This window comes from Sapajus apella, unplaced genomic scaffold, assembly GCF_009761245.1.
Source record: "Sapajus apella isolate SASKATOON/1434 unplaced genomic scaffold, GSC_monkey_1.0 scaffold55, whole genome shotgun sequence".
Taxonomy (NCBI): Eukaryota; Metazoa; Chordata; class Mammalia; order Primates; family Cebidae; genus Sapajus; species Sapajus apella.
This window is the reverse complement of record NW_022436995.1, coordinates 11,696,288-11,723,793: the sequence shown is the minus strand read 5'-3', so window position 1 is coordinate 11,723,793 and position 27,506 is coordinate 11,696,288. Positions and strand designations below refer to the sequence as shown.

The 27,506-nt window shown below is 37.2% G+C and overlaps 1 protein-coding gene across 10 annotated transcripts in view; it reads right to left on the bottom strand.

The window, feature by feature from the left end:
• LRRC49 (leucine rich repeat containing 49) overlaps nt 1-27,506 on the bottom strand; it is a 135,878-nt gene that overhangs the window by 106,488 nt on the left and 1,884 nt on the right. For 4 of the 10 annotated variants that reach the window (XM_032244667.1, XM_032244670.1, XM_032244668.1 and 1 more), the window contains exons 3-7: nt 25,930-26,017; nt 21,229-21,426; nt 20,799-20,901; nt 15,842-16,045; nt 2,980-3,046 (exon numbers count right to left, since the gene is read on the bottom strand). In XM_032244667.1, coding sequence (XP_032100558.1) covers nt 2,980-3,046; nt 15,842-16,045; nt 20,799-20,901; nt 21,229-21,426; nt 25,930-26,017 — 660 coding nt within the window. The remainder of the gene's footprint in view (nt 1-2,979; nt 3,047-15,841; nt 16,046-20,798; nt 20,902-21,228; nt 21,427-25,929; nt 26,018-27,506) is intronic. The other 6 variants (XM_032244671.1, XM_032244672.1, XM_032244673.1 and 3 more) reach the window with 3 other exon arrangements.

Genomic DNA, 27,506 nt, shown 5'->3' with positions numbered 1-27,506 from the left:
AGCTGGATACTCCAGTCTTAACCTTTGTGTATGACAGTAACCCAGACTGCTCTGCCTGGATAAAGAAAACCTTCCTACCTAGAAATACACAAAGGGCAAGTGTCTGCTTTCAGGTAAGCAACCACAGAAACAGCAGACTCTCCCTGGAGGAAAAGATCACTGAAAGAACAGATTCTTCTTGAATCACATCTGTGTCTATGTTAAAGCAAAAATTCACTAAGAGAAAAAATTATGGTTAATCAAAATAAGATCTAGGTTAGAAATTCCTAGTCAACTTCCTAGATTCCTCTGTATTCACTACCCACATATAATTAATTGCCAAGTCTTGATGTTTCTACTTTTTAAATATTTATCCAGTCTGCCCTCTTATATCCTTAATTGCCACTACTTTAGTTCATGCCACCATCACCTCTCACCAAGATTATTATGATTAGTTTCTCTCAGCTATTCTGTCTCCATTTCCCCTCCTTCCATCTCTACTTCCCAATCCATTTTCTGAATACCACCATCATTACTCAGAATGATTTCACATCCATAAACCAATTATGTTTTATTTCACAATGGGTACCAAGCATATTTTTATTTCTAATAGAAGTAAAATCAAAAGACAAAAAACATTCACTTAATTTCTTTGAGCTTTTTTACTATAAGATGCTAAATTTTTAGAATTGGACATTAGTTGTTTCATCTTGAATAGTTTATTCCTGGCTTTTAGAAACCTAACGTCACTAGGACTATGTCTTTGCTTTTAAACACTGTGAATTTTTGCTTATTGGATTCAGATATGATGAAACAAGACTCAGATTTGCATTTAAAACTTCCTTCTTGTAGTTATAGAACCTTGAGAAGCGATTTTTACAGTACGAATGTTTCATTTTAATATATACAATATCACAAACATATGTTGAAATTATAAAATACATAACACAGGTCAGCTAACAAGGAATAGACACTTTTCATCAACATAATGATTGGTAACTAATGCCTACACATAAATATAGATCAAATGATATGGTATTCATTTATCAGGTGCTCTTGAAGATCCTGGGTAGTACTCACAAATTCTTAAAGGTATATTAGAATTTAAAAACCATATGTTTATTATTTCTTATATATACACTTTAAAATAAACTGAAGAAAAATACTGCTATCATAAAATGTTTCATTTATAGTTATTAACAGTTTTTAAAATAGAGGATAAAATACCAATTCCTTTGCTTGGCATACAAAACCCTCCACAATCTGGCTGTTGCCTACCTTTCTAGTCTCTTCTCTCACTATCCTTCCACACATGCCCTATTCTCTGGTGGTAAATACTTATTGTGTTGTTTTTTATCTCAGTGCTTTTGCATACGATATTCTTTTACTGTCAATACTCTTTAATTCCTCTTCCCCTTCCACCGCCATCTAACTGGATAATTTCCCTCTATTGGACAGACAGTAACTAGCCTGCAGAGCCGGACAATTCCCAGGCCACCAACTGTCTTCCCACTTGCTACATGCACACAGAGACACACACGGGGCTGGAACCAGATTAGAACCTAGTAGATGTGGCCTATTAAATCAAGATTTATCAAGGTTTTTTTATTCATTACATTAGCTTTTCACCAAAACTACTGGAACCAACAGCTGTTAGAAAGCCTAGAGAGATCACACTGAGGTTTGCACTTGACCAACTGTAAGCAGCTGTGGAAGAACTTATTCATCAACAGGCAGGGACTCCCGAATCATCCCAGGATTGCCGAAGAGACTTTACATTCTGCGTGAGTATGTAGCTCTTTAACTATTTATAAACATCACATTTCAAAAACAAAAATTTAAATGGATGATAAAAGGACTGAAAAACAGCCAATATGCTCTGGCAGAGAAGAATAAAGAGAGGGAACATAACAAACCAGATATAGAAATTCAGACAGACAGACATGGCAGTAGACAAATTGACTGAATATAATTGGAACCCTAGATTATATAGTAATCAGGAAAATATAAATCAAAACCGCAAAGTGATACCACTTTATACCGATCAGAATTTTTTCAATCAGGAAAAATTAAAAAGTCTGACAAGTCCAAATGTTGAAAAGAATAAGAAGCATAATGATTATGTATTAGTGGTAGGAGTACAAACTGGTACACTCCCTCTGGAAAGCAATTTGGCATTATCTTTTAAAGTTAAGCATTTAAATAGCCTATGACTCATCAGTTTCACTCCCATATACTCTAGAATACAGATGGAATATGTAGAAGAGGAGTCATGTACAAGAAAGTTCCTAGAAGTACTATTCATAATAGCAAAAAACAAGATAAAACAAACAGACAACAAGAACAAAAACAAAAACAGGAAGCAACCCAAATGTCTATCAACAAGAAACTGGAGCAAAAGTTTTTGTATAGTCTTACCATGGAACACACAACTATACATAAAACTATAGCTACTCAAAATAGTTAACTCTCAGTAATATAATGCTGTATTCAAAAAGCAAACACCAGATGACAAGATATAGTATACCTTTTGTAAATTAAGAGACAATACTACTAACGAATATATTATTTAGGCACGCCTATATGTGATAACACCAACTGAGAAACCCACAAAGGAATGAAAAACATGAAATCTAGAATAGTGGTTACCTGTGATGCAGAAGGAAGGAGATGGAATAAAACAAGAAATACCTGAGTAGAAGAAAGTAATATTCTAGGTCTTGGATTGGGGTTGGAAAATGCGTACTTTAAAAATAAGTTAATAAACAATAAAATTGTCATAACTGTAAGAATTCCAAATGTTTTATAAGCTGTATCTGTCATTTACTGCTGAGGAGTTACCAAGTCTTACATAAATAAACTTGATACCTTAGAAATTTCAGTGAATCAATAAAGAAACTCTTGAAAAATTCAATGCAAGTATGATTCTTAAAACTTTTATACCATTTTCCTGAACATTTTTTTTTCAAAAAAGAAAGAAATGAAAGGGCTTTACAATACCTGATTTCCATGAAGATCCAAGACATCTAAGCTTTTTAGATTCTCCAGATTTGAGATTTTCTTGATTCTGAAAACCAGAATAAGTAGAATGGGAATATGGATGTATCACATCTATCTGTAAATCAAAGCCTGCTAAGTCATAAAGGTGTAACTCATTTTAATTTACTCTATCTATATATATAGTCACATATATTCAACAATAATTTATTTCCCTCTGATTTATTATAATTTAAAAAATACAATACCACTCAAGGGAAAGAGAGTTTAAACCTCGTATCATTAGAAAAGAGCAATCCTATGTCTAAGAACCTTAGGTCAAGGCACTTCTTCAAAGCAATTCTTCACATTAGACTATAATCTCAACTCCTTACTTCTGCCTACAAGGCACTAACCTGGCTGCTGACTCTTCTGCCAGCCTCATGTCCTACCACAGGCTCGCTCACTCACTCTGCTCCAGCCACAGAGGCATTCTTGCTGTATCTCTAACCTGACAAGCATATTTCCACCTTAGGGTATTTATTCTTGCTGTTCCTACTCCCTTAATGTTCTTCCCTCAAAACTTCACATTATTCATGTCTCAGAGCAAACATCTCTTCAAAGTTGCTTCCACATGACCCTATTTAAAATAGCTTTCCCTTCCTTTCCCCATTACGCTTTCTTTTCTCTGCTTTGACTTCACAGAATTGATCATAGCCTAAAATTATATTATTTTGTGTTTACTTTTTTTTTAAACCTCTCTTGCCAAACCAAAATGTGAGCTTCAAGAGCACATTCTGACATGTTCTCCACTCCATCCCCAGCACTCCTAAGAGTGCCTGGTGCCAAGCAGGTACCCAATAAATATTTGTTTAATGAATGAACATACCAACCTAAATGAATAAGTTGTATGCACAAGTGCATTCTTAATAGGATCTTTATGACAGAGACAAATTGCATACCACCTAAATGCCTTCTACTGGGACCTGCTCAGTTTGCAAAATTCTTATATTTATTTGAAATTTTTGATATGCCAGATGGAAACAATGACAAAAAAAGAACAAAAAATAAAGTTCATGCAACCCATCTTTATCACCATATATTTATCACCATCTATTTTTGCTGTCCTTGTTTACTGCCTCAAAGAACCATTTCTGCCTCTCTAAGTGTTTTTCAGAACTTGGATCATCTACTGAATAATATATATGTTATCTATATATAGTGTGTATATATGTGATATATATAGTATATGTGTGTATATATATACATATATACTGATCATTATCATGTAAACATAATGCAGACTTCATGAATTTCTGTCTCCACTTGATCTCAGCTATCTTTTTTTTTTTTTTGAGATGGAGTCTCACTCTGTAACCCAGGCTAGAGTGCGTGGCTCATTGCAACCTCCACTTCCCTGGTTCAAGTGATTCTCCTGCCTCAGCCTCCTGAGTAGCTGGGACTACAGGCGTGCACCACCACACCCAGCTGATTTTTGTATTTTTAGTAGAGATGGGGTTTCACAATATTGGTCAGGCTGGTCTTGAACTCCTGAACTTGTAATCTGCCCAACTCAGCCTCCCAAAATGCTGGGATTACAGGCATGAGCCACCACACCCAGCCAATCTCAGTTATCTTATATCATTGCCAAATCAAGCATTATATTACCATAAGCCAATTCAATCCAATTTAATTTACAAAAAAATATTTATTATATGCCTACCATGTATCATCACTGTGTACCTGTAGATCTTCCTCACTCCCTATCACACATACACACCACACTGCCTTATGACCACCACCTCCTCATCAGTCTCCTCTTACATCATCACCCTGACAGAATCTGTACCCTAACCCCTGAACACTCCTACGTCACTTCATCCAAACTATAAGCATTCTTCCAGACTCACTGGACTCCTTCACTAGCCATCACCTAGTGTCAGGCATTTAATACTATCCTATCTAGAATTTAAATCTCTCAAATAGCTAAATTAATAGCCCAACCAGATGGGAAAACAAATACAACTTTCAACACAATTTTTCCTCTGCCTGCTTTGCTCCTGAAATACCTAGAACAGTTATAGAAAATTATAGTACCTAATCATACGGCTTAGAACAGAGCCATGCATTCTAATAGTAACCTGACCTCACAGGTATTAGAGAAGCCGTTTATTCAATTCCTTTATACTTCCAAGCTCACATTCCCTAAAACGGTGGTTCTCAAATTTCTGGGTATATCATAATCACCTGGAGTGCTTGTGAAAACACTGACCATTTATTAGTTTATTTTACCCTCCTTTGAACCAGCTTTGTCATCCTGCTGGTTCCCACGTTATTGAATTAATTAAAACACTGGCCTTTAATGCTGTGATTACTATTTGTCTGAGAATTACATTTTTAACATTTTGAAAATTACACACCAGGGATAATGGAGATTATATCGGTCCAAAGTTCTCTAATTTGGAGAATCAATGTAGTCTGTTTCTGTCTTTATCAGAAATCCTGAGCACCTTTAAGGCACTTCAATCAGAAAATCCATCATGTGTAGTATGCCTTCCCTCAGAATTCCACCAGGGCCCCACATATTCACTCCCTGTCTGTTGTGACTGCAACCGCCTTTGTAAAATTGTAACAGTGAGAGAAATCTAACATAACTGACTCCATCTTGCTTCTAATCATACAAGCTAACTGTCTTTGCTCATTCCTGCACATAGGCCAAGCTAACTATGGGAAAAATTCAGATTACAGTTTAACTTTAAACCAAGGATAATAATAGTCCCTTCCTGAAACTAACCTCATTTTTATTCAGGAACCAAAAAGATCTTCATAAAACTAATGAAAGACCATAGGAGCCTGAATTCTACTAAGACTGAGGCATAATTAAATGATAACCAATCATTGTTTTCTAACCTGCCTTTTTGTAATTGCTTACTGCTCAGGAATCACAAAGCCAATAGTAATAAGATTTGTGACTTGCCCAATTTCCTCTGTAGATAACATTGTTAGTGAAACCTAAGACTGGTGTTTGAAATATTTTTCAATATATTTTCAGATTCTGGTAGACCAACTGACACCACCCAGACTGGTGATCAGCACTCGGGAACTGACTCAGTGCAAGAAAACAGTTCCAATACCCCTGTGATTCCATCACCAACCCAACAAATAAGCAGAAACCCATATTCCCTAGCATCCTGCCTGCCAAACAACCATTGACAATCCTAGTCTCCAAATTCTTGGGGAGGCAGATTTGAGAAATATCTCCCATCCTCCTCACTTGACTGCCTTGTGATTATTAAACTCGTACTCAGCTGCAATACCTGCTGTCTCAGTGTATTGGCTTTTCTGTGCAGCAGGCAAGAACCTATTGGGCTATAACATGAATTCTGGTATTAGTTTAGCTTTGACACACAGGTGCTTTATGACTTTCACATCAGATTCGGATTGCTGAGGTGAAGAGGAAGAAAGACAAATTGTTCAATCAGTTAAACCCAAGACCAACCAAATATCTTGCTCTCTTGTTCTCACAAATTGCCTTTGCCATAAATTCTCTTTCCAACCCCCCAACACCTAAAATGACCTAAAAACTTAGCCAATTCAAAAGAATTCAGAGGTAGATGAAGGCATCAGTTGACCTAGAAGGCCCCCACTGGTCAGATTAGGTAGTGATGTGAGGAATTGGCAGAATCCTAGCCAGTGTTCCCAGATTTGACCATTTTTACATTAACATCAATGTGACCTAAAAGATATATTTTAAAAAGAAGTTCTTCCACTGAACAGAAACTGAAACTAGAAAAAGATGAGGGTCATACCCCTCTAGGGATATATCACAGCCTGTCTCTGCAAGCCACATTATGTTACTGATGCCAGGATAAAGACCTCACTACAGGACCTATACTCAGCTTTTCAGGCTCAGCTTTTCAGGTGTCAGAAACAAATCCTCAAGTGGGAAACTTCAAGGAGTCAAAAGGAAAGAAACAGAGAATCCCAGGGTCTAAAAGGAGCTTTGTATCTATAATTGTGGTGATCAGAAGAAAATGCAGAGAAGTTCTATGCATTAGCCTGTAATGATGAGGGTGGCAGATGACCTGGAGAGGATAAACAGGAGATACAGAAGGCAGAACAGAGAACAGGAACTTTGACAGCAATGTGGGGTTGGGAGTTCTTTAGCAACAATGGAAACCTCACATACAGAACCTGAGCAAGGTTCCTTCTTAGCTTTAGAGTAGAAATCTTTGTTGGAGTTGCCTGAACCCAGAGGCTGTGACTGCCCTGAATTTCCATATGTGGTTCTACTGCCTTGGACCAAAAGACAATGCAGACCTTTGTAATGTGGAAAGGAGAAAGCTTTCTGAACTTGACCAGCAGAAAGCAAAAAGTCATCCAATACAAATGCATGAAGAGACAGGCAAGCAGATGTACTTCCCTCTTTACCAGCATCCTCAGCCAGGTTTGCCTAATGTTCACAAAAGTACTAACTCAGGATAGATTTCCATCTTCACAGCTCACAGGCCCCTTGCTGTGACAAAGTCACAGCAAGCTGGCTGAACAGCACTTGGCATTTGTTTTAAGGAGCAGACTTGCATTTTTTTTTTTATTGTACTTTAGGTTCTGGGGCACATGTGCAAATCATGCAGGAGTGTTGCATGGCAAGGTGGTTCGCTGCCTCCATTCCCCATCACCTATATCTGGCATTTCTCTCCATGTTATACCTCCCCAACCTCCCCACCCCCTGCTGTCCCTCCCCTAACTCCCCCAACAGACCCCAGTGTGTGATGCTCCCCTCCCTGTGTCCATGTGTTCTCATTGCTCAACACCCACCTATGAGTGAGAACATGTGATGTTTAATTTTCTGTTCTTGTGTCAGTTTGCTGAGAATGATGGTTACCAGATTCATCCATGTCCCTATAAAGGACACAAACTCATCATTTTTTATGGCTGCATAGTATTCCATGGTGTATATGTGCCACATTTTCCTTGTCCGGTCTATCATCCATGGGCATTTGGGTTGGTTCCAAGTCTTTGCTATTGTAAACAGTGCTACAATGAACATACATGTGCATGTGTCTTTATAACAGAATGATTTATAATCCTTTGGGTATATACCCAGTAAGGGGATTGCTGGGTCAAATGGAATTTCTATTTCTAGGTCCTTGAGGAATTGCCACACTGTCTTCCACAATGGTTGAACTAATTTACACTCTCACCAACAGTGCAAAAGTATTCCTATTTCTCCACATCCTCTCCAGCATCTGTTGTCTCCAGATTTTTTAATGATTGCCATTCTAACTGGCGTGATGGTATCTCAATGTTGTTTTGATTTGCATTTCTCTAATGACCAGTGATGATTATCTTTTTTTCATGTTTGTTGGCCTCACATATGTCTTCTTTTGAAAAGTGTCTGTTCATATCCTTTGCCCATTTTTGAATGGGTTTGTTTTTTTCTTGTAAATCTGTTTTAGTTCTTGGTAGATTCTGGATATTAGCCCTTTGTCAGATGTGTAGATTGCAAAACTTTTTTACCAACCTGTTCATTGCTGGTTCACTCTAATGATTGTTTCTTTTGCTGTACAGAAGCTCTGGAGTTTAATTTGATTCCCTTTGTCTATTTTGGCTTTTGTTGCCGATGCTTTTGGTGTTTTAGTCATAAAGTCCTAGCCTATGCCTATGTCCTGAATGGTTTGCCTAGGTTTTCTTCTACAGTTTTTATGGTGTTAGGTCTTATGTTTAAGTCTTTAATCCATCTGGAGTTAATTTTAGTGTAAGGTGTCAGGAAGGGGTCCAGTTTGCCTTCTGTACATTGCTAACCAGTTTTTCCAACACCATTTATTAAACAGGGAATCCTTTCCCCATTGCTTGTTTTTGTCAGATTTGTCAAAGATCAGATGGTTGTAGATGTGTGGCATTGCCACTGAGGTCTCCGTTCCATTCCATTGGTCTATATATGTGTTTTGGTACCAGTACCATGTTGTTTTGATTACTGTAGCCTTGTAGTATAGTTTGAAGTCAGGTAACGTGATGCCTCCAGCTTTGTTCTTTTTGCTTAGGATTGTCTTTGCTATGTGGGCTCTCTTTTGGTTCCATATGAAGTTTAAGGTGGTTTTTTCCAGTTCTGTGAAGAACATCATTGGTAGCTTGATGGGGATAGCCTTGAATCTATAAATTACTTTGGTCAGCATGGCCATTTTCATGATATTGATTCTTCCTAACCATGAGCATGGAATGTTTTCCCATCTGTTTGTGTCCTCTCTTATTTCCTTGAGTAGTGGTTCATAGTTCTCCTTGAAGAGGTCCTTTACACCTTTTGTTAGTTGTATTCCTAGGTATTTTATTCTCTTTGTAGCAATTGTGAAAGGGAGTTCGCTCTTGATTTGGCTGTTATTGGTGTATAGAAATGCTTGTGATTTTTGCACATTGATTTTGTATCCTGAGACTTTGCTGAAGTTGTTTATCAGTTTAAGGAGATTTTGGGCTGAGATGATGGGGTCTTCTAAATATACAATCATGTCATCTGCAAATAGAGACAATTTTACTTCCTCCATTCCTAATTGAATATGCTTTATTTCTTTTTCTTGCCTGATTGCTCTGGCTAGAACTTCCAATACTATATTGAATAGGAGTGGTGGCATCCCTGTCTAGTGCCAGATTTCAAAGGGAATGCTTCCAGTTTTTGCCAATTCAGCATGATATTGGCTGTGGGTTTGTCATAAATAGCTTTTATTATTTTGAGATATGTTACATGGATACCTAGTTTACTGAGAGTTTTTAGCACAAAGTGCTGTCAAATTTTGTTGAAGGCCTTCTGTGCATCTATTGAGATAATCATGTGGCTTTTGTCTTTGGTTCTGTTTATGTGGTGGATTACGTTTATAGACTTGCATATGTTGAACCAGCCTTGCATCCCAGGGATGAAGCCTACTTGATCGTGATGGATAAGCTTTTTGATGTGCTGTTGCAATTGGTTTGCCAGTATTTTATTGAAGATTTTTGCATCTATGCTCATCACGGATATTGGCTTGAAGACTTCTTTTTCTGTTGAGTCTCTGCTGGGTTTTGTTATCAGGATGATGTTGGTCTCATAAAATGATTTGGGAAGGATTCCCTCTTTGGGGATTGTTTGGAATAGTTTCAGAAGGAGGTACCAACTCCTCTTTGTACGTCTGGTAGAATTCAGCTGTGAACCTGTCTGGACCTGGACTTTTTTTGATTGGTGAGCTATTAATTGCTGTCTCAACTTCAGCCCGTGATATTGGTCTATTCAGGGTTTCAACTTCTTCCTGGTTTAGGATTGGGAAGTTGCAAGTGTCCGGGAATGTATCCATTTCTTCCAGGTATACTGGTTTATTTGCATAGAGTTGTTTGTAGTAATCTCTGACGGTAGTTTGTATTTCTGTGGAATCAGTGGTGATATCAATTTTATCATTTTTTATTGCATCTATTTGATTCTTCTCTCTTTTCTTTTTTATTAATCTGGCTAGCAGTCCATTTGTTGATCTTCTCAAAAAACCAGCTCCTGGATTTATTGATTTTTTTGAAGGGGTTTTTATGTCTCTATCTCCTTCAGTTCTGCTTTGCTCTTAGTTATTTATTGTCTTCTGCTAACTTTTGAGTTTTTTTTATCTTGCTCCTCGAGCTCTTTCAATTTTGATGATAGGGTGTCAACTTTAGATCTTTCCTTGCTTCTTATGTGGGCATTTATTGCTATAAATTTTCCTCTAGACACTGCTTTAAATGTGTCCCAGAGATTTTGGTACATTGTTATCTTCATTCTTGTTGATTTCGAAGAACATCTTTATTTCTGCCTTCATTTCATTGTTTATCCAGCTGACATTCAGGAGCCAGTTGTTCAGTTTCCATGAAGTTGTGTGATTCTCAGTTAGTTTCTTAATCCTGAGTTCTAATTTAATTGCACTGTGGTCTGAAAGACTGTTTGTTATGATTTCCATTCTTTTGCATTTGCTGAGGAGTGATTTACTTACAATTACATGGTCAATTTTAGAGCAGATGCAATGTGGTGCTGAGAAGAATGTATATTCTGTGGATTTGGGGTGGAGAGTTCTGTAGATGTCTATTTGGTCCACTTCGTCCAGATCTGAGTTCAAGTCCTGGATATCCTTGTTAATCTTCTGTCTCATTGGTCTAATAGTGACAGTGGAGTGTTAAAGTCTCCCACTATTATTGTGTGGGAGTCTAAGTCTCTTTGTAGGTCATTAAGAAATTGCTTTACGTATCTGGGTGCTCCTGTATTGGGTGTGTATTTAGGATAATTAGCTCTTCTTGTTGCATTGATTCTTTTACCATTATGTAACGCCCTTCTTTGTCTCTTTTGATCTTTGTTGGTTTAAAGTCCATTTTATAAGAGACTAGGATTGCAATTTCTGCTTTTTTTCTCTCTCTCTCCATTGCTTGGTAAATCTTCCCCTATCCCTTTATTTTGAGCCTATGTGTGTCCTTGCACATGAAATGGGTTTCCTGAATACAGCACACCAATGGGTCTTGACTTTTTATCCAATTTGTCAATCTGTGTTTATTCAGTTGACATTTATTGGGGCATTTAGCCTATTTACATTTAAGGTTAATATTGCTACGTGTGAATTTGATCCTGCCATTTTGATGCTAGCTGGTTGTTTTGCCTGTTGGTGGATGCAGTTTCTTCACTGTGTCGCTGTCTTTACCATTTGGTACATTTTTGGAGTGGTTGGTACTGGTTGTTCCTTTCCATGTTTAGTGCTTCTTTCAGGAGCTCTTGTAAGGCAGGCCAGGTGGTGACGAAATCTCTCAGAAATTGCTTGTCCACAAAGGATTTTATTTCTCCTTTGCTTATGAAGCTTAGTTTGGCTGGATATGAAATTCTAGGTTGAAAGTTCTTTTCTTTAAGGATGTTGAATATTGCCCCCCGCCACCTTCTGGCTTACAGGGTTTCTGCCAAGAGATCCTCTGTGAGTCTGATCCTCTGTGAGTTTGCGGGTAACTCGACCTTTCTCTCTGGCTGCCCTTAGCATTTTTTCCTTCATTTCAACCCTGGTGAATCTGACGATTATGTGCCTTGGGTTGCTCTTCTTGAGGAATATCTTTGTGGTGTTCTCTGTATTTCCTGGATTTGAATATTGGCCTGCCTTGCTAGGTTGGGGAAGTTCTCCTGGTTAATATCCTGAAGAGTGTTTTCCAGCTAGGATTCATTCTCCCCGTCACATTCAGGTACACCTATCAAACGTAGATTAGGTCTTTTCACATAATCTCATATTTCTTGAAGGCTTTGTTCATGTCTTTTTACTCTTTTTTCTCTAATCTTGACTTCTCATTTCATTTCATTGAGTTGATCTTCAATCTCTGATATCCTTTCTTCTGCTTGTTCAATTTGGCTGTTGAAACTTGTGCATGCTTCACAAAGTTCTCATGCTGTGTTTTTCAGCTCCATCAAGTCATTTATGTTCTTCTCTAAGCTGGTTATTCTAGTTAGCATTTTGTCTAACCTTTTTTCAAGGTTGTTAGTTTCTTTGCATCGGGTTAGAACATGTTCTTTTAGCTCAGAGAAGTTTGTTATTACCCACCTTCTGAAGCCTGCTTCTGTCAGTTCATCAGACTCATTCTCCATCACCTTTCTTCCCTTGCTGGTAAGGAGTTGTGATCCCTTGGAGAAGAGGCATTCTGGTTTTTGGTATTTTCATCCTTTCTGTGCTGGTTTCTTCCCATCTTTAAGGATTTATCTACCTGTGGTCTTGTAGTTGGCAACTTTTGGATGGGGTCTCTCAGTATACAATACCCCAACTATGGCACATTGGCATACTGAGTAATATAAACAGAAGGAAATTGAGGAAATTATAGAAGGAAGAAGCTCACTCTCTGACCTTCTCCCATCCCTCGGTAACAGTGGACACGCCCTTCCCCCAACAGACCTTGACGGTCCAGGGTCCAGCTGCGCTTGCTGCAAAACTGTCAATCCGGAGCATTTCAGATTGCTGGTCTTTGTGGGGGTGGGATCTGCCGAGCCAGACCACCTGGTTCCCTGCTTTCAGTCCCCTCTTTTTCAGTTGAACGGATGGCTCTGTGTCCCAGGTGTTCCAGACACCAGTTGAAATGGCTGCCCAGATTTGTGTAAGTTTTTGTGCGGAAACCCATGGTGCCGACTGAAACATCCATGCTGGAAACTCATGGCACTTTTTGGCCCAGGAATCTCCTGGTTTATGGGCAATAAAAACTGCGGGAGAAGCACAGTATCTGAACCAGAGTGCTGAAGTGGATGGAAAAGCCCCCAGTGCCTCCGTTGGGTAAGGAGGGGGGTTCTCTGGGGATTGCACCTCCCAGGTAAGGCAGTGCCCTACTCTGCCTTGGCTTGCCCTTCTTGGTTCACACCCACTGTGCAACCAGTCCCATTGAGATGCACCTGGTACCTCATTTGGAAATGTGGTGATCACTCACCCTCTGTGTTGCTCTTGCTGGGAATTGCACTTCAGAGCTGTTCCTATTTGGCCATCTTGGCTAGGAACCACCAGACTTGCATTTTACTGATACTTCAAACATGCAATGGGGGGAATATGGAAAGTTATCTTCTGACTCTTTTTTTATTTTGATTCAAGAACACTAATAGTTCTAGAACGGTTCAACAGCTATTCCTTTATGTGAAAAATAAAATAAGACTAAAACCAAACAAATAACAAATTAAAAAGATGGAGGAGTAGAAAGAGGAAGAAGAGACAGCATCAGATAGCTTTTACTTCGCTAACATAATGATATAGTAGGAAGGCATTAAGTCTCTTAGAGTTGAAAGAACAAAAAGACCTTAAATAAAATCAGAAGGTTAGATAGACCGGTGCCTTCAAGGCGCAAGTTATCAAAAACAAAACAACAAAACAACCCTAAAGGGTTAATTCTAAGAAGCAAGAGAAGCTGAAAAGTACAAGTAGGAAAACAGAATAGATGGAAAGATGACTTAAAATGGTAGGAGCCAGGAGCAGCTCTTAAATACTAGAGAAAGTGATTTTAAATATTACTAAAAAATATTAACTCAAGAACTAAAAGCAGGGAATAATGACGATGGTATTAAAGAATAATTATAAGCGAGGCAAAGAAATCAGTAACTCTGAGAAATTTCTGGGCAAAAGAATAGGGAGACTAGAGAATGCCATAAATGTATGAAAAGTTATCTTCCCTTCTCACTTTACTCAGTGAACTGCTCTGGTGGCATACCCTTATTGTATAGATTTTGTATACATCTAACTTTGCAAAAGTCACTTTGCTTTTCCATTTCTCCATCTGTAAAATGAGAAGCTACTCTCTGAGGTCACTTCAAGCTCTAATACTCTATGATTCTATAATCTCCCTGCTATGGTTTGCATATTTGACCCCACCAAACATCATGTTAAAATTTGATCCCCAATGGGTTGGGCCTAATAGCTACATAAACAGGCTAAGATAATCTCCAAATTTGCTCAGACTACATAATGCTTAACACTTGGACTAATTGTGGATAATAAACTACACTGATAGGGGCCTTCATAGAAGCCATGAAGAACAGACAAGAGCCTAGAACTCTGGGACATGATATTGAGAAAAGTATCTTATATTATCACTGGGTAGTGAGAATAAAGAGTCAAGGCTCAGTATACAATACCCCAACTATGGCACATTGGCATACTGAGTAATTTAAACAGAAGGAAATTGAGGAAATTATATAAGGAAGAAGCTCACTCTCTGACCTTCTCCCATCTTTCTCCCCTGAGGCTATAAAAAGAATTCTCTGATCTATCTTCCAGATAGATAGAATTATCTGATCTATCCCTTCCCTTTTAGGGTATAGGGCAGGATTCCTCTGGAATGAGGGTCTTATGACCCTCATGGAAGGAAGCAACGGGAATAAAATATAACCCAAAAAGGGAAATGAAGACAGAGACACCAAGAAGAATCTGAACAAACAGGCCTTGCTAAGTTTTCCCAGTTTATTACCATTAGATCATACCTTATTTTGTCCAATCATATTGTCCACTTGTTATCAAATCTAAGCATAAAAATACGCAGTTTTCCCTGTTTTAGAAGGTATTCATTTATAAGGGCTCTTGTGCCGTGTAAAAGTTGTATTAAATAAATTTTTAATGCTTTTCTCTTGTTAATATGTCTTTGTTATAGAGTGTCAGACATGAACCTTGAGATGGGTGAGGAAAAGATATTACTTTTTTTCCCTGCAAGGAGTAATCCAAGATCCATGCTGGGGTGGGAGGCAGGAAAAGATGAGGGAGGAGAACCTAGCCTGGTTATAATGCTATATCTAAACTTCCTCATTTGATAATATAAAAATCATTTTTCGGTTTTACTATACAGCCCTTCTTTGTAGGCATTGCAAAACCTATCCAGTAAAATAGAATGAACGTTGTGAATGACTCTCAAAGAAATGTGTCAAGAACTGTATAGCTGCATTACATAATAGAGTTGCATAAAAGGAACTGGGGAAGTTCATATAGGATGTAATGTTAGATGCAAAATGAAACTACCATCTGAGAAAGAATCAATTTGTGATCTGACCATCACCAAGTATCGAGTGTCGACCCTCAGTCAAACACCGGAAAGAGTCACAAGTGAAACACATAAGCCTAAAGTGAATATACATGCTTAAACTAAGTTCTACGAAAATAAAATCAAGGCCAAAGTCTGCTATTTACTTCCCTATAAGATATGGCACTGGAAAGCAATGGAAGTAAAAAACATAATAAATGTTATTTGAATCTCATGAAACAGATTACAACTGAATCTTAATCCATTCAAATAATCTTTAAAAATTTCTATTCATTTCTTAAGTATTATTCAATTCTAAGTTGTCATCTAAACACCATAGGACTCCACATTAATCCTATACATAACATTAGGCTACAAACAAAAACTGCTCTGCAAAGAATACCTGTTTTTCCCCAACAGAAGGACACGAAGGCATCTCAGAGTAGAAAGCCCACTAATTTCTTCAATCTGGTTATCGCATAAATCCAAGGATATTAACTTCTGTAGATTAGAAAGATTTTGTATCCGAGTTATAGAATTATGTTGGAAGTTCAACAAACGAAGGTGTTCTTCCCCTTTGATGATAGGACATACAGTCAGCTTTTGTCTAGGAAAAAATTTAAAAAGTTAATTAGGTTATGATTCAGCTGCATACCTCCTCCTACAAATATTATTGGTAGTATCTTTGTGCTCTCATTCTGTGAGGAGAAAAAAAATAAGTTGGACCACTTCCAACCCCCATGAACTAAGCAACTTATATTTAATTATAAATCATTCACAAAAAAGCCAATAGACTTTGACAGTGTTTATTATTAAAATTATGTCTAAGCTCTCATTGTATTAAAAAAAACCTCAAACATAAGCTATTTCACATGAAATTGACTTAACATGAGAAAACATTCAACCTAATTGCCTTTTGTGATAAAGGTTTAAATGGCTGAAAGAATTTTGTCTCCCAGAATTTACAAAGAACTAAAACAGATTTACAAGAAAAAAACTAACAAGCCCATTCAAAAGTGGGCAAAGGATATGAACAGAACTTTACAAAAGAAGACATACAAAAGGCCAACAAACATATGAAAAAATGCTCATCATCACTGGTCATCAGAGAAATGCAAATCAAAACAACATTGAGATACCATCTCATGCCTGTTAGAATGGCAGTCATTAAAAAATCTGGAGACAACAGATGCTGGAGAGGATGTGGAGAAATAGGAACACTTTTACACTGTTGGTGGGAGTGTAAATTAGTTCAACCATTGTGGAAGACAGTGTGGCGATTCCTCAAGGACCTAGAAATAGAAATTCCATTTGACCCAGCAATCCCATTCCTGGGTATATATCCAAAGGATTATAAATCGTTCTACTATAAGGACACGTGCACACGAATGTTCATTGCAGCACTGTTTACAATAGCAAAGACCTGGAACCAACCCAAATGCCCATCGATGATAGACTGGACAGGGAAAATGTGGCATGTATACACCATGGAATATTATGCAGCCATCAAAAATGATGAGTTTGTGACCTTTGTAGGGACATGGATGAACCTGGAAAGCATCATTCTCAGCAAACTGACAGAAGAGCAGAAGATCAAACACCGCACGTTCTCACTCATAGGTGGGTTTTGAACAATGAGAACACATGAACACAGGGAGGGGAGCACTACACACTGGGGTCAGTTGGGGGGAAATAGGGGAGGGACGGTGGAGGGTGGAGAGCTGGGGAGAGACAGCAAGAGGAGAGATGCCAGATGTAGGTGATGGGGAGGAAGGCAGCAAATCACACTGCCACGTGTGTACCTATGCAACAATCTTGCATGTTCTTCACATGTACCCCAAAACCTAAAATGCAATAAAATAAATAAATGGGGGGGGAAAAAAAGAATCTTGTCTCATAACCAGACAAATGCCCTTGGCATCAATCCAGTGATATAACAACTGCCCAGGCAACTAAGTCATCAGAGTTAAAAACATATAAAAGGGTCTCTCAGAGAATCACAGGTTCTTGAGCTGGATGACATGTTCAAAAGAGCAAGAAATTCAGCCATCTACAATTTACTTTGATTTAAAAAAAAAAAAATCATCCTAAGATCCATTAATGGCAAGGTGGTCCTTACTTAACATTTCCTCAGAAACTAAGATTTTAAGTATATGTGTACATGCTCAACACTTTGAACTTTGCAGAGCATTTAGAGTGCTACAGGGTAGGATGAAACCTTAGAAATATATGCTTTCAGTTGTATTTAAAACAGTAGCCATAGGCCAGGCACAGTGGCTCATACCTGTAATTCCAGAACTCTGGGAGGCTGAGGTGGGTGGATCACCTGAGGTCAGGAGTTTGAGACCATCCTGACCAACATGGAGAAACCCCGTCTCTACTAAAAGTACAAAATTAGCCAGGCGTGGTGGCACATGCCTGTAATCCTAGCTACTTGGGAGGCTGAGGCAGGAGAATCACTTGAACCCAGGAGGCGGAGGCTGCAGTGAGCCAAGATTGCACCATTGCACCCCAGCGTGGGCAACAAGAGTGAAACTCTGTCTCAAAAAAAAAAAAAAAAGAAAGAAAAGAAAAGAAAACCGGTAAGCGTCTGTTATGCAAAATGTTATAATGTATTACAGGTGAAGTAAATGAGTTCAGGGCCCTTTAAGAATTCTAGTAGTAAAATAATAGGGGCTGACAGGAGGTCCTGAGGGATTCTACTCTGAGAGGTTAAAAGGAGTCTTCAAAGGAAATTCAGCTCTATCTGGGTGTGAACAACTCTAATAGGGAAGTTTATTAGAAATATTCTCTTTCAGTAGAAATCAAGTTAATGTAAGCTTTAGAGAAAATAAATCAGAGTGTTACTAGCATAAGTGAAACTATGAAAATGATCAGAATCTTCCTGATAAAGAGAAAAAAGAATGATTTGCAGAAAAAAAATAACTGCATGTTATTGGCTAACAAAGATATGATGTTTAAAAATATAGATCCTAAAGAAACCTATTTAAGATAGCAGAAAGAAAAAGGAATTTGGGGCAATATTTAATTCTTTTGATGTGTGGTCAATATTTGTAATTAATTTCATGTATTCAATTATTTTATCACAGAATATTTAAAATTCATTTCATATATTCAATTATTTTATCACAATATTTCATCTATTTTATCACAACTGTGATAAATGAATAAACTTAGTATATAAATTATAAATTAATAAATTGTAAGTATTCTACCTTAAAATTTATATCTTTGTATATCAGCTTAGCAACAACTTTAAATCGTCTCACTTCTGCTTCAGTCTTTTTCTTTTTCTCTTAAACTTACCGATATTCCCCAACTTCTATTTCATCCAATTCTTGAACTAGTCATGACTAAGAAAGGACAATAAATAACCTCCATCCTCCCTCTTACATAAGCTACAGTAGCTTGAAATAAAGTCACCTTCTCTGATTCTAAACACAGTGGTTAAGTCCCAGTGCCAAGGCTCACTTACATACTGCTTAACCCCACAAACCCCTGTCACTCCACCAAAACAAGCAAGCAAAACATACATAATAACCAGAGGCCCAGTGCCCTCAAGGGAAGTTTCTAGGCCTACAAAACTCTGGAGTTGCTATACGTCCTAACCCATTACTAATACATCTATTGGACTAGGCCTTTGCTTCTGTGTTTCCTTATTGGTGCTGATAGGCTGCCTTCCTGGTACTCCAGGCCTAACCTAACTCCCAAAACAGCTAGAGCCTAGCTCTTTCAAACAGTTCTTCTCAGGGTTGGATTCTACTCTTGACCCCTCAGTCTCCTAGCTAAGAAGATACACAGCATGGCAGATCTGCCTTTGGAAGTCACTGACGCTACTCACTGGCTCTCAAAAATCATCCCTGAGTTAGTTCCCAGCTTCTAGCCAAACTTTCTTGACTGTGCATCCTGGCTCTTGTCAAACTGTGCCTAACTTTATGATATCTTTGTGATTCTGCCAGTTCACAACAAACTTTTGAAGCGGAATCAGTTCTCTTAATCCTGATTTTCTTGATAAGCAAGTCTCCACCTGATCAAAGCTTGCTTCTCTACCCTAGAGGCCCATGCTGTTAAGGACTCATCTTTATAACTGCCTGAGTCACCCCAAGCTACAAAGAAAGTGCCTAACTTGTTACTGGCTCCTGCTAATACCAAGTAACACGAAACTGAAGGGCTGAGGTGCTATTTTTTGCCAGTCTTTTAAATAGTAAGAGAAAAGTTGTCATAAAAATCCCTCAAAACCTTAAAATGATATCATGAAAGTTATAAATATTAGACAGCATTCTCAGAAACCATTTATACTGCAAAGACATCATGAGAGATACTGCCCTTGAGTGTTAGTTTGCCTACAAAAGAACATGTTAGAACCTCCAGCAGTTTTTCCCAACTATAAACACAGATAGTTCAATATAATTTGTTGTCAGGTGTGCACTGCTAAGCTAAAGGTATACATAGCAGAGATGTTTGTTCTCTGCTGGTTGTGCCATTGGGGTAGAGGTTGGGATCCTTCATCCACCATTCTACTGTGGATAGTTTCCTAGATGTAAAGATGGGGATCAAGTTCTAAACGCATTTGTTCACTTAAAAAAATTGTATCAAGAGCCTGTTTTGTGCCAGGTTCTGTTCTAGATATGAGGAATACAGAACTGGACAAAAATTTCTGTGCTTATGGAACCTGTATTCTAGTAGGAGACAGACAATAAACATAAGCAAATAGTTATTATGTTATAGGGTAATAAATGCTAAGAAGAAAAATAATAAAAGCAGAGAAGGGAACTGGAGACTAAAGCGTGGAAGGGGTTACAATCTTGGAGAGGATGGCCAGAGAAAATCATCCCTGAAATGATGACATTTGAGTGAAGACCTGAAGGTGGTAAGGGAATGAGCCTAGAGATATGAGGAGGAACAGCATTCCAGGCAGCAAGTACCAAATTCCTGAGGTATAATCATTCTTGGTGTGTTCAAGGAACAGCAAGGAGGCAGGTATGGTTCGAGCGATGACTGAAGGAGAGTGTAGGAAGAGATAAAGCCAATGAAGTGACAGGAAACTACACTAGATAGGGCCCAGGAAGCTCGTGTGAGGATTATATTGCGGTTTGTTTCTATACTGAAATCCATTTTCATCAATGTCGTATTTTAGAATTGCTACAGTACTCTTGTAGAGTATACTCAAGCCTTTTATGTTACATAGATATAAAATTCCTCACCATACCTCTGAAAGGAGAAGCAAAACATTGGTTAAAAAAAAATGAATTGAATAACTGGGGAAGAGGAGGAAGGAGGGAGACTTGCATCTTTCAAATCTTGTACCACGTCTATGTATTACCTAGTCAAAAAAAGAAAAGAAAAGAAATTGTCCTCACCTTTCTAGGCTCAACCTGTCTGAGTAAAGAATTTTCTCTTCAGAAGAACGTTGAAGAATAGGAAATGATGACAATGATGAGCTCACCAAATTAATATGATCACCTATTAAAAATGATATACAAATTACTTAATTAAGAAAAACCTTCAAAGCCTTGAAACTAAAGTCACCTTATATTTGGAGAATTTTGGCACCTATAGATATCTTATCTAGAAAGTGTAGTTTCTATAGCTCTCCATACTTGAAATTACTAAGTTGAATTTGTTTCTTTCCTCCGTAAACTATGTGTTCCATATATGCCAAATAATGTTTCCCTTGCCTTACAGATTGGTTGAAAGTACAGAACTACTCCAGTGCTATCTTTATCCCTTTGTAATCCTGACTCCTTAAGTTTTAGCTCTCTTATAACTAAGATGATAGTCCCTCATTACCAGATACATTGGGGCCAGCACTATGACAGCCCTGCCGGATTCTGGACTTTGAAGGTGTCTTAATGGAAGAATCTCCAAATGCTGATAAGGAGCTCGTGGCAGCTTTCATTTCCAGCCCATATAGTTCTGTCACATTTGGTGTGGATGAGATGCATGATGATTTATTACAAGGCGAAGGACTTATTACTCTTCCATCTCCTTCAAAATATCAAAAAATTTATCACAAAACTACATAATACATGACTTTACTATAGATTTACTACAGGAAATACACAAAAAGTCGTTTTGGATGGCAGATGTAAACCTCATATCATCTCTTTCTTTGTATGTTCAGCCACTGTTAGTAAAGAATATTGCCAAGACACCAAAGTGGATGTCAGTAAATCTAGTAGACTTGTAGTTAGGGTCCACAGGGTAAATGACGCCCCTCTAAGGTTTATAGGCTGTTTGTTAGATGGTGTCCTTGCCATTATGTAGCTTTCAATCTAGCAGACTGAAATTAATAAATACACATGTGAAATTCATAAATAGAACAACATACATAAATGCAGAATAAAAAGAATACCTACTTATAAATTTGCACATAAGTGTGTCTGGTAATTTTTTACTTAATGAAGGTGGATACAGATGGGTCTGGGGGGAGGAACATTAAGACATTTTCTAAAGAACTAGGAGAATGTAAATGGTCAAAAAGAAACGGTGAGAAGTTCCAGAAATGAGGTAAGATTTGAGTAATGGGTCAAACGTGACAGTTTGAATGCCAGAGGAAATCGACCATATTTTCCTCTATAAAAAGAAAATCTTCTGAAAGCAGCAACGGATGTTGAAATGCTTGAAGGGAGCAATAAGTATAACAGTAAATAGAACCTGAAGTTTCCACAGAATTCTCCTGTTGAAACTAACAAAAAGATGAAAACCAAATCTAGAAAGCTAACCTACTCTTTGGGAGGTCACCAGACAATATAATGACAACTTAAAGTTGCATATAAATCATATTAAAAAGCTATAGGGTCATGGCATTTGCTAGCTTCTTCAGGTCTGTAAGGCATAAACTGAAGTATCTCACACCTTATTTCTTGAACAAAATAATCAGTGCTCACATCTCACTTTTCTGAATATTATGAAATATCAAGATAATAATGATGTTCTGGAGCATCTGCATTCAGAATTGACACCATATTCACCAATGAACTGATTTCCTGGCATGACCACATGCTATCAGGTTACCCAAGCATCAAGTCAAGATGGTTAAAAAAACAAAAACAAAACAAACAGAAATCATTCTAAAGACTGACTGAATTCTAAGAATTAACTAAGTAAAGATTAACTGGTCAACTAAAGATAAAAAATTGAAAAACTCCAAGCAGCAGTCAACCTCAGTTTCACTTGTTAGCATCAGTTAGGTTTTCTGAATTATTTTGTTAAGCTTCAAGGCAATCCTCAATTTTTAAGAGGCAGATTTAAACTTTATAAGACTTGAGATACAGAGGCAATAATCGAAGATTAAATTTAATTTACACCTGGCAAATAGAGGAATTTTATTCTCAAACTTTCTAGCTCTTTTTATACACAGAAGTCATAATCACTATCAGCATGATGAACTTACTATCAATGTGATATACTGCTTACAATAAATAGAAAGAGATAAGAATGATTAGTAAAAAGCCTTAAATTTATTGCACAACAGATCTTCTAAGTAACTGGGAACCAGAGAGATCTGCAGTCAAAATATCCACATATATATTTGGGTATAATAACACCCACATAAAAACCACATTACTATGTGGCAAAATTTTCATTGTAACAGTTTGTTACTGTTTATTTCATTTTTTTTTATTTCTCTTTTTCTCAGACAGGGTCTTGCTCTGTCACCCAGGCTGGAATGCAGCGTGGCATGATTACAGCTCACTGCAGCCTCAAACTCCTGGGCTTAAGTGATTCTCCTACCTCAGCCTCTTGAATAGCTGGGACTACAGGCATGTGCCACCACACCTGGCTAATTTCTGCATTTTTTTTACAGATGGGGTTTCATCATATTGCCCATGTTCAGGACAGGGTCTTGAACTCCTGGGCTGAAGCAATTCACCCACCTTGGCATCCCAAAGTGCTGGGATCACAGGCATGAGCCATAGCAACCGACTAATTATGTATTTCTTATATCACTATCTAACCTACTAGATATGCAGCCCTTGTCTTCCAAAATTAAATTTACAATCTCCTTGAGTGATGGACTTCATTTTACATTCTTTATATTCTTGGTAAAGTCTAAATTCAGTAGGCAATCAGTAGACAAATTAATTGTTTTTCCAGTTTACTAAGACTTCATTGAAAATCTATTTTGTGTGTGTTATTTCTGTTTTTAAGAATCTCAATATAAATAGCATCTCAAAGTGTTAAGAGGTATAATGGTCTAAATTTGGTGAGAATGTTCACTGCACTGTATGCTAGATACACAGATGGCCGGGTGGCTGGTTGGATGTATGAATATATAGATAAGGAGATGGATGCATGGATGGATAAATAAACAGATGGGTGGATGAATAGACAGGTGGATGGATGGATGACATAGTACCTATTGCCATACATGTGTGTCCACTTGGCCCTGTCCTTGAGATTGTTTTGGGAACCAAAATCTTAACTCTGGATTTTCCAGTGATTTACTATTATCTTAAGAGAAAAGTGTTGCCTCTTCCCTTCTACACACACATTTTAAAATTCCTAATCAAGGGATTTAATCAATTAAGATTAGGTTAACTGAAATTTTACTACATACTAGGCCCTGCAACATATGGCACTTATAAAATCGCAAAGAAACAGGGGTCAATTCTTAACAGTATTCTAAGAAGCCTAAAATAAATCACATATCAAGTTTTAAACTCACTAGCTTAAATAAAATATCAAGTTTCTTTACTTTTGACTGAGAGTATCACTGGTTAATTTGTGTGGACAGGCTATGTTTGATTAATTTTAAAAAATAAGAAATGGCTGAAATTAATTATAATGATTGGGTATCAGGATACAACTTATTAGACAGACATCCCTAAATTTTCCCGATGAAGTGCTACTTATAATTTTTCCAAAATTGTATGCCCTTGTAGGTAAAATCTGAGTACAAAAGTCAAGAAAATAACCATAAGTTATGTGGCCATCTTTACACAAAACTGCCTGGAACTATGGAGGAAACACACTGGAAGTAACCAGGTATACATCTAAGACATATCAAATGAGTATCTTGTCACAGAAACTAATTTTGAATAAAATTTTTAAATGACAAACCAATTAGGTTTTTTTTTCCCTGAAGAGTTAATTCATACTGAAGGGGTCATTACTTATGTATAAAACTTTATTCATCTCTCAGGTTCACAAAATTCAATGCATCCATACTATCTCCTCATTAGCAAATATCTAGTAATACTTTACCACTTAAATAAATTTGCCTGGACAGCCATCCTTAAATCTGTTTGCTAACTCCCTACTCTTACTCAAGAAAAGCTTAGTGAAAATACTTAAGTTTGATTCATGATTTTGGAAAAACTTTTAAGATATTGTTACCAAAAATGTCAAGGAGATTCACAATGCAAACATAAAAACCCTAGTTGAGGGTTCACCTCTATAATTCTGTGCCTAAAACAGTGACTGGCACATAATACTCACTTTATAAACATATACTGAACTGAATAAAAAAAGACAAGACAGATGCTTCCTGCACTGTGGAACCACAGTTAGGCTGATGTCATGTCCAGCAATTGGCCAAGACAAGAGTGTAGAATGTAGGAAGGAGAAAAGACATGGCAGATTAGATGAGTCCAAGAGGTAGGCCCAGAAAAGAAAAGAGAGAAAATTAACCAATATTCAAAAATCACCATATGTTCCCAAAGTAATGGCATAAACAACCTAGAAAGGCCTATACTGATCAGCCCTCTCATGTAAACTCCTAAGAGGTAGAGGTAGTTTTGTATATGTGGATTTAGAAGTGTTTAACATGAGCACATTACAGAAAGCTATTGGCTGTCAGCAACAAACTAAGATTCAAATGTGAAGGAAATTTGTCCTTGATTTGAAAAATATATTTCAGAAATATAACCAGATCATATGAGGTAGTATTTGTCAAAGGATGACCCACAAGCCATAGATCTCAGAATCACTTGTGACATTATTAAAATGCACATTTCCAAGTCCCACTCAAGACCTACAAAATCAGAATGGGGAAGATGGAGGGGGAGCACTAAGAAGCTGCATTTTTCATAAGATCCCAGGTGATAGACACTAAAGTTTAAGGCCTTTAATATAAAATCTATAATTATATGTGATTGTAACAGAGAAAGATTGTTTCTTCTCTACTCCTGACTTTCCATTCTTTCCTTATTTCCTTAATATATGTGTTCCCATACTCTTACTCTCACTAATTAGCAACTTCCAAATGCTGTTTTAATATGGTATTTGGAACATTCTTTTTCCATTCTTTAGTGTGTAGCCCACCCTCAAACTAAAATAACAACAGCTTTTTCTGTACTGGAAATCATCTACTATGCTATGTATATAAAACCAATGTTTTTTTTTTTAATACCAAACCAATTTGGTCCCAATGAACCATTTAATTTTAAATTCAAGTTTATTTGAATCTAGTAATTCAACATTATTAAACAGTTAATACTATTCAGAGATGAAGAACCACATCTGACCTCTACTCACTGACAATACCTTGCCGACTTGAGCAGTTTCTTTCAAGTTCATGTTGTAAAAGTCTACCGGGGAATGACGACGTGTCTTTATTTAGCTTGAATTCAACCTGGAAAACATTATTAAAGAAAAAATATTTGGAGATGAATTTAACACTAAGCAACGAAGATAATTTAAAAACAACATATAATAACTGATATACATGCTACAATGTGGATGAACCTTAAAAACATCATGCTAAGTGAAAGAAACCAGACACAAGACCACATAGGCAAATCTGTAGAGATAGAAAGCATATTTGTGGCTTCCACGTGTTTAAGGGAAGCAGAGAATGGGAAGTAATTGCTTAATGGGTTCAGGGATTTCATTTGGAATGATGAAAAAATTCTGGAACTAGATAGAGGTGATGGCTGCACCTCTGCTATTGTATTTTACCATGCACAAAATCAGGGTCACTTTTATGAGGTCAGATAAAAGATACTCCAAGCTGAGTCACTTCCAATCCCTGCACTCTCACCATAAATACAATGATTAAAAGAATCATTTGCTACAAAAAAAGCACATAATATAAATAAAATGCTGTTGAAAAACATCAGTTTTGATCATTATAATCCCTTTAAATGTCCTATTACAACATAATAAAATTGTATATTTAAGCCTTCTAAGAGGGTTTTCACTTGATCTAAAACGGATCTAAAATAATCATCTGGTAGGAAGATTGAGAAAAACAAAACCAAAACAACTCCTTATGAGTAGCCACAAAAAAACCCCCAAATACGTAACTTAAATGAATTAAGATGCTTCTAATTTATCCATACTACAAACATTATGCTGGCATTTGCATTATATCCTTAGGAATTATATGATCTAAAGGTATTTTATCAGAATACATGTGTACACAAGAGAAAGTGAATGGTTTGGAAAGAATGTTTGGATGAAGCACATGGTTCCTAAAAACATTGTAAGGGTGAAAAAGGATTTATCCAGTGAAATCAATTAGGAAAGCTCTGTAGGGAATCCATTATGCCCAATTATAATAAAGAATATTTTCAATTAATCTAGCTAACTGCTGTTTATTTGAGATGATCAAATGGTCTATTTTCTAAATGTTCACCATTTTCATATTCATATATAATGTAATCAACAGCTGCCTCCTTGACTAATGCCCTTCCATTTACCTTCCTCCCCTTCTTCATGCTGTTATCTGTGAATTCTGCCCTTCACTTTAGAGTTCTTCCAGTGACACCTATTTAATAACTTTTTAGGAAACACCTGAAGTGTGATGGTTAGAGGTTTCCAACTTGGTCAAAGAAAGAAAAATCACGGTGTGTCTTGAGACATAGTTGTGTAGGAGGTAGGTGGGTATGAATGCTGAGGTGAGACAGAAGGGAAAGAAAAACATGTTTATCCCAAAATCTCAAAAACTAAATCAAAAGCCAGAAATTCTGGAAATGCTATAGATTGAGCAAATAGTCTAGGAGAAAAAAATCTCATATTCATATCTTAGCTTCTAAATAACATTAAGCCTAACATGTGTCCACTGCTAACCTATTAGTTTTTCTTTCCTGATTTTAAATGGGATGTGTGGATATGCCCTC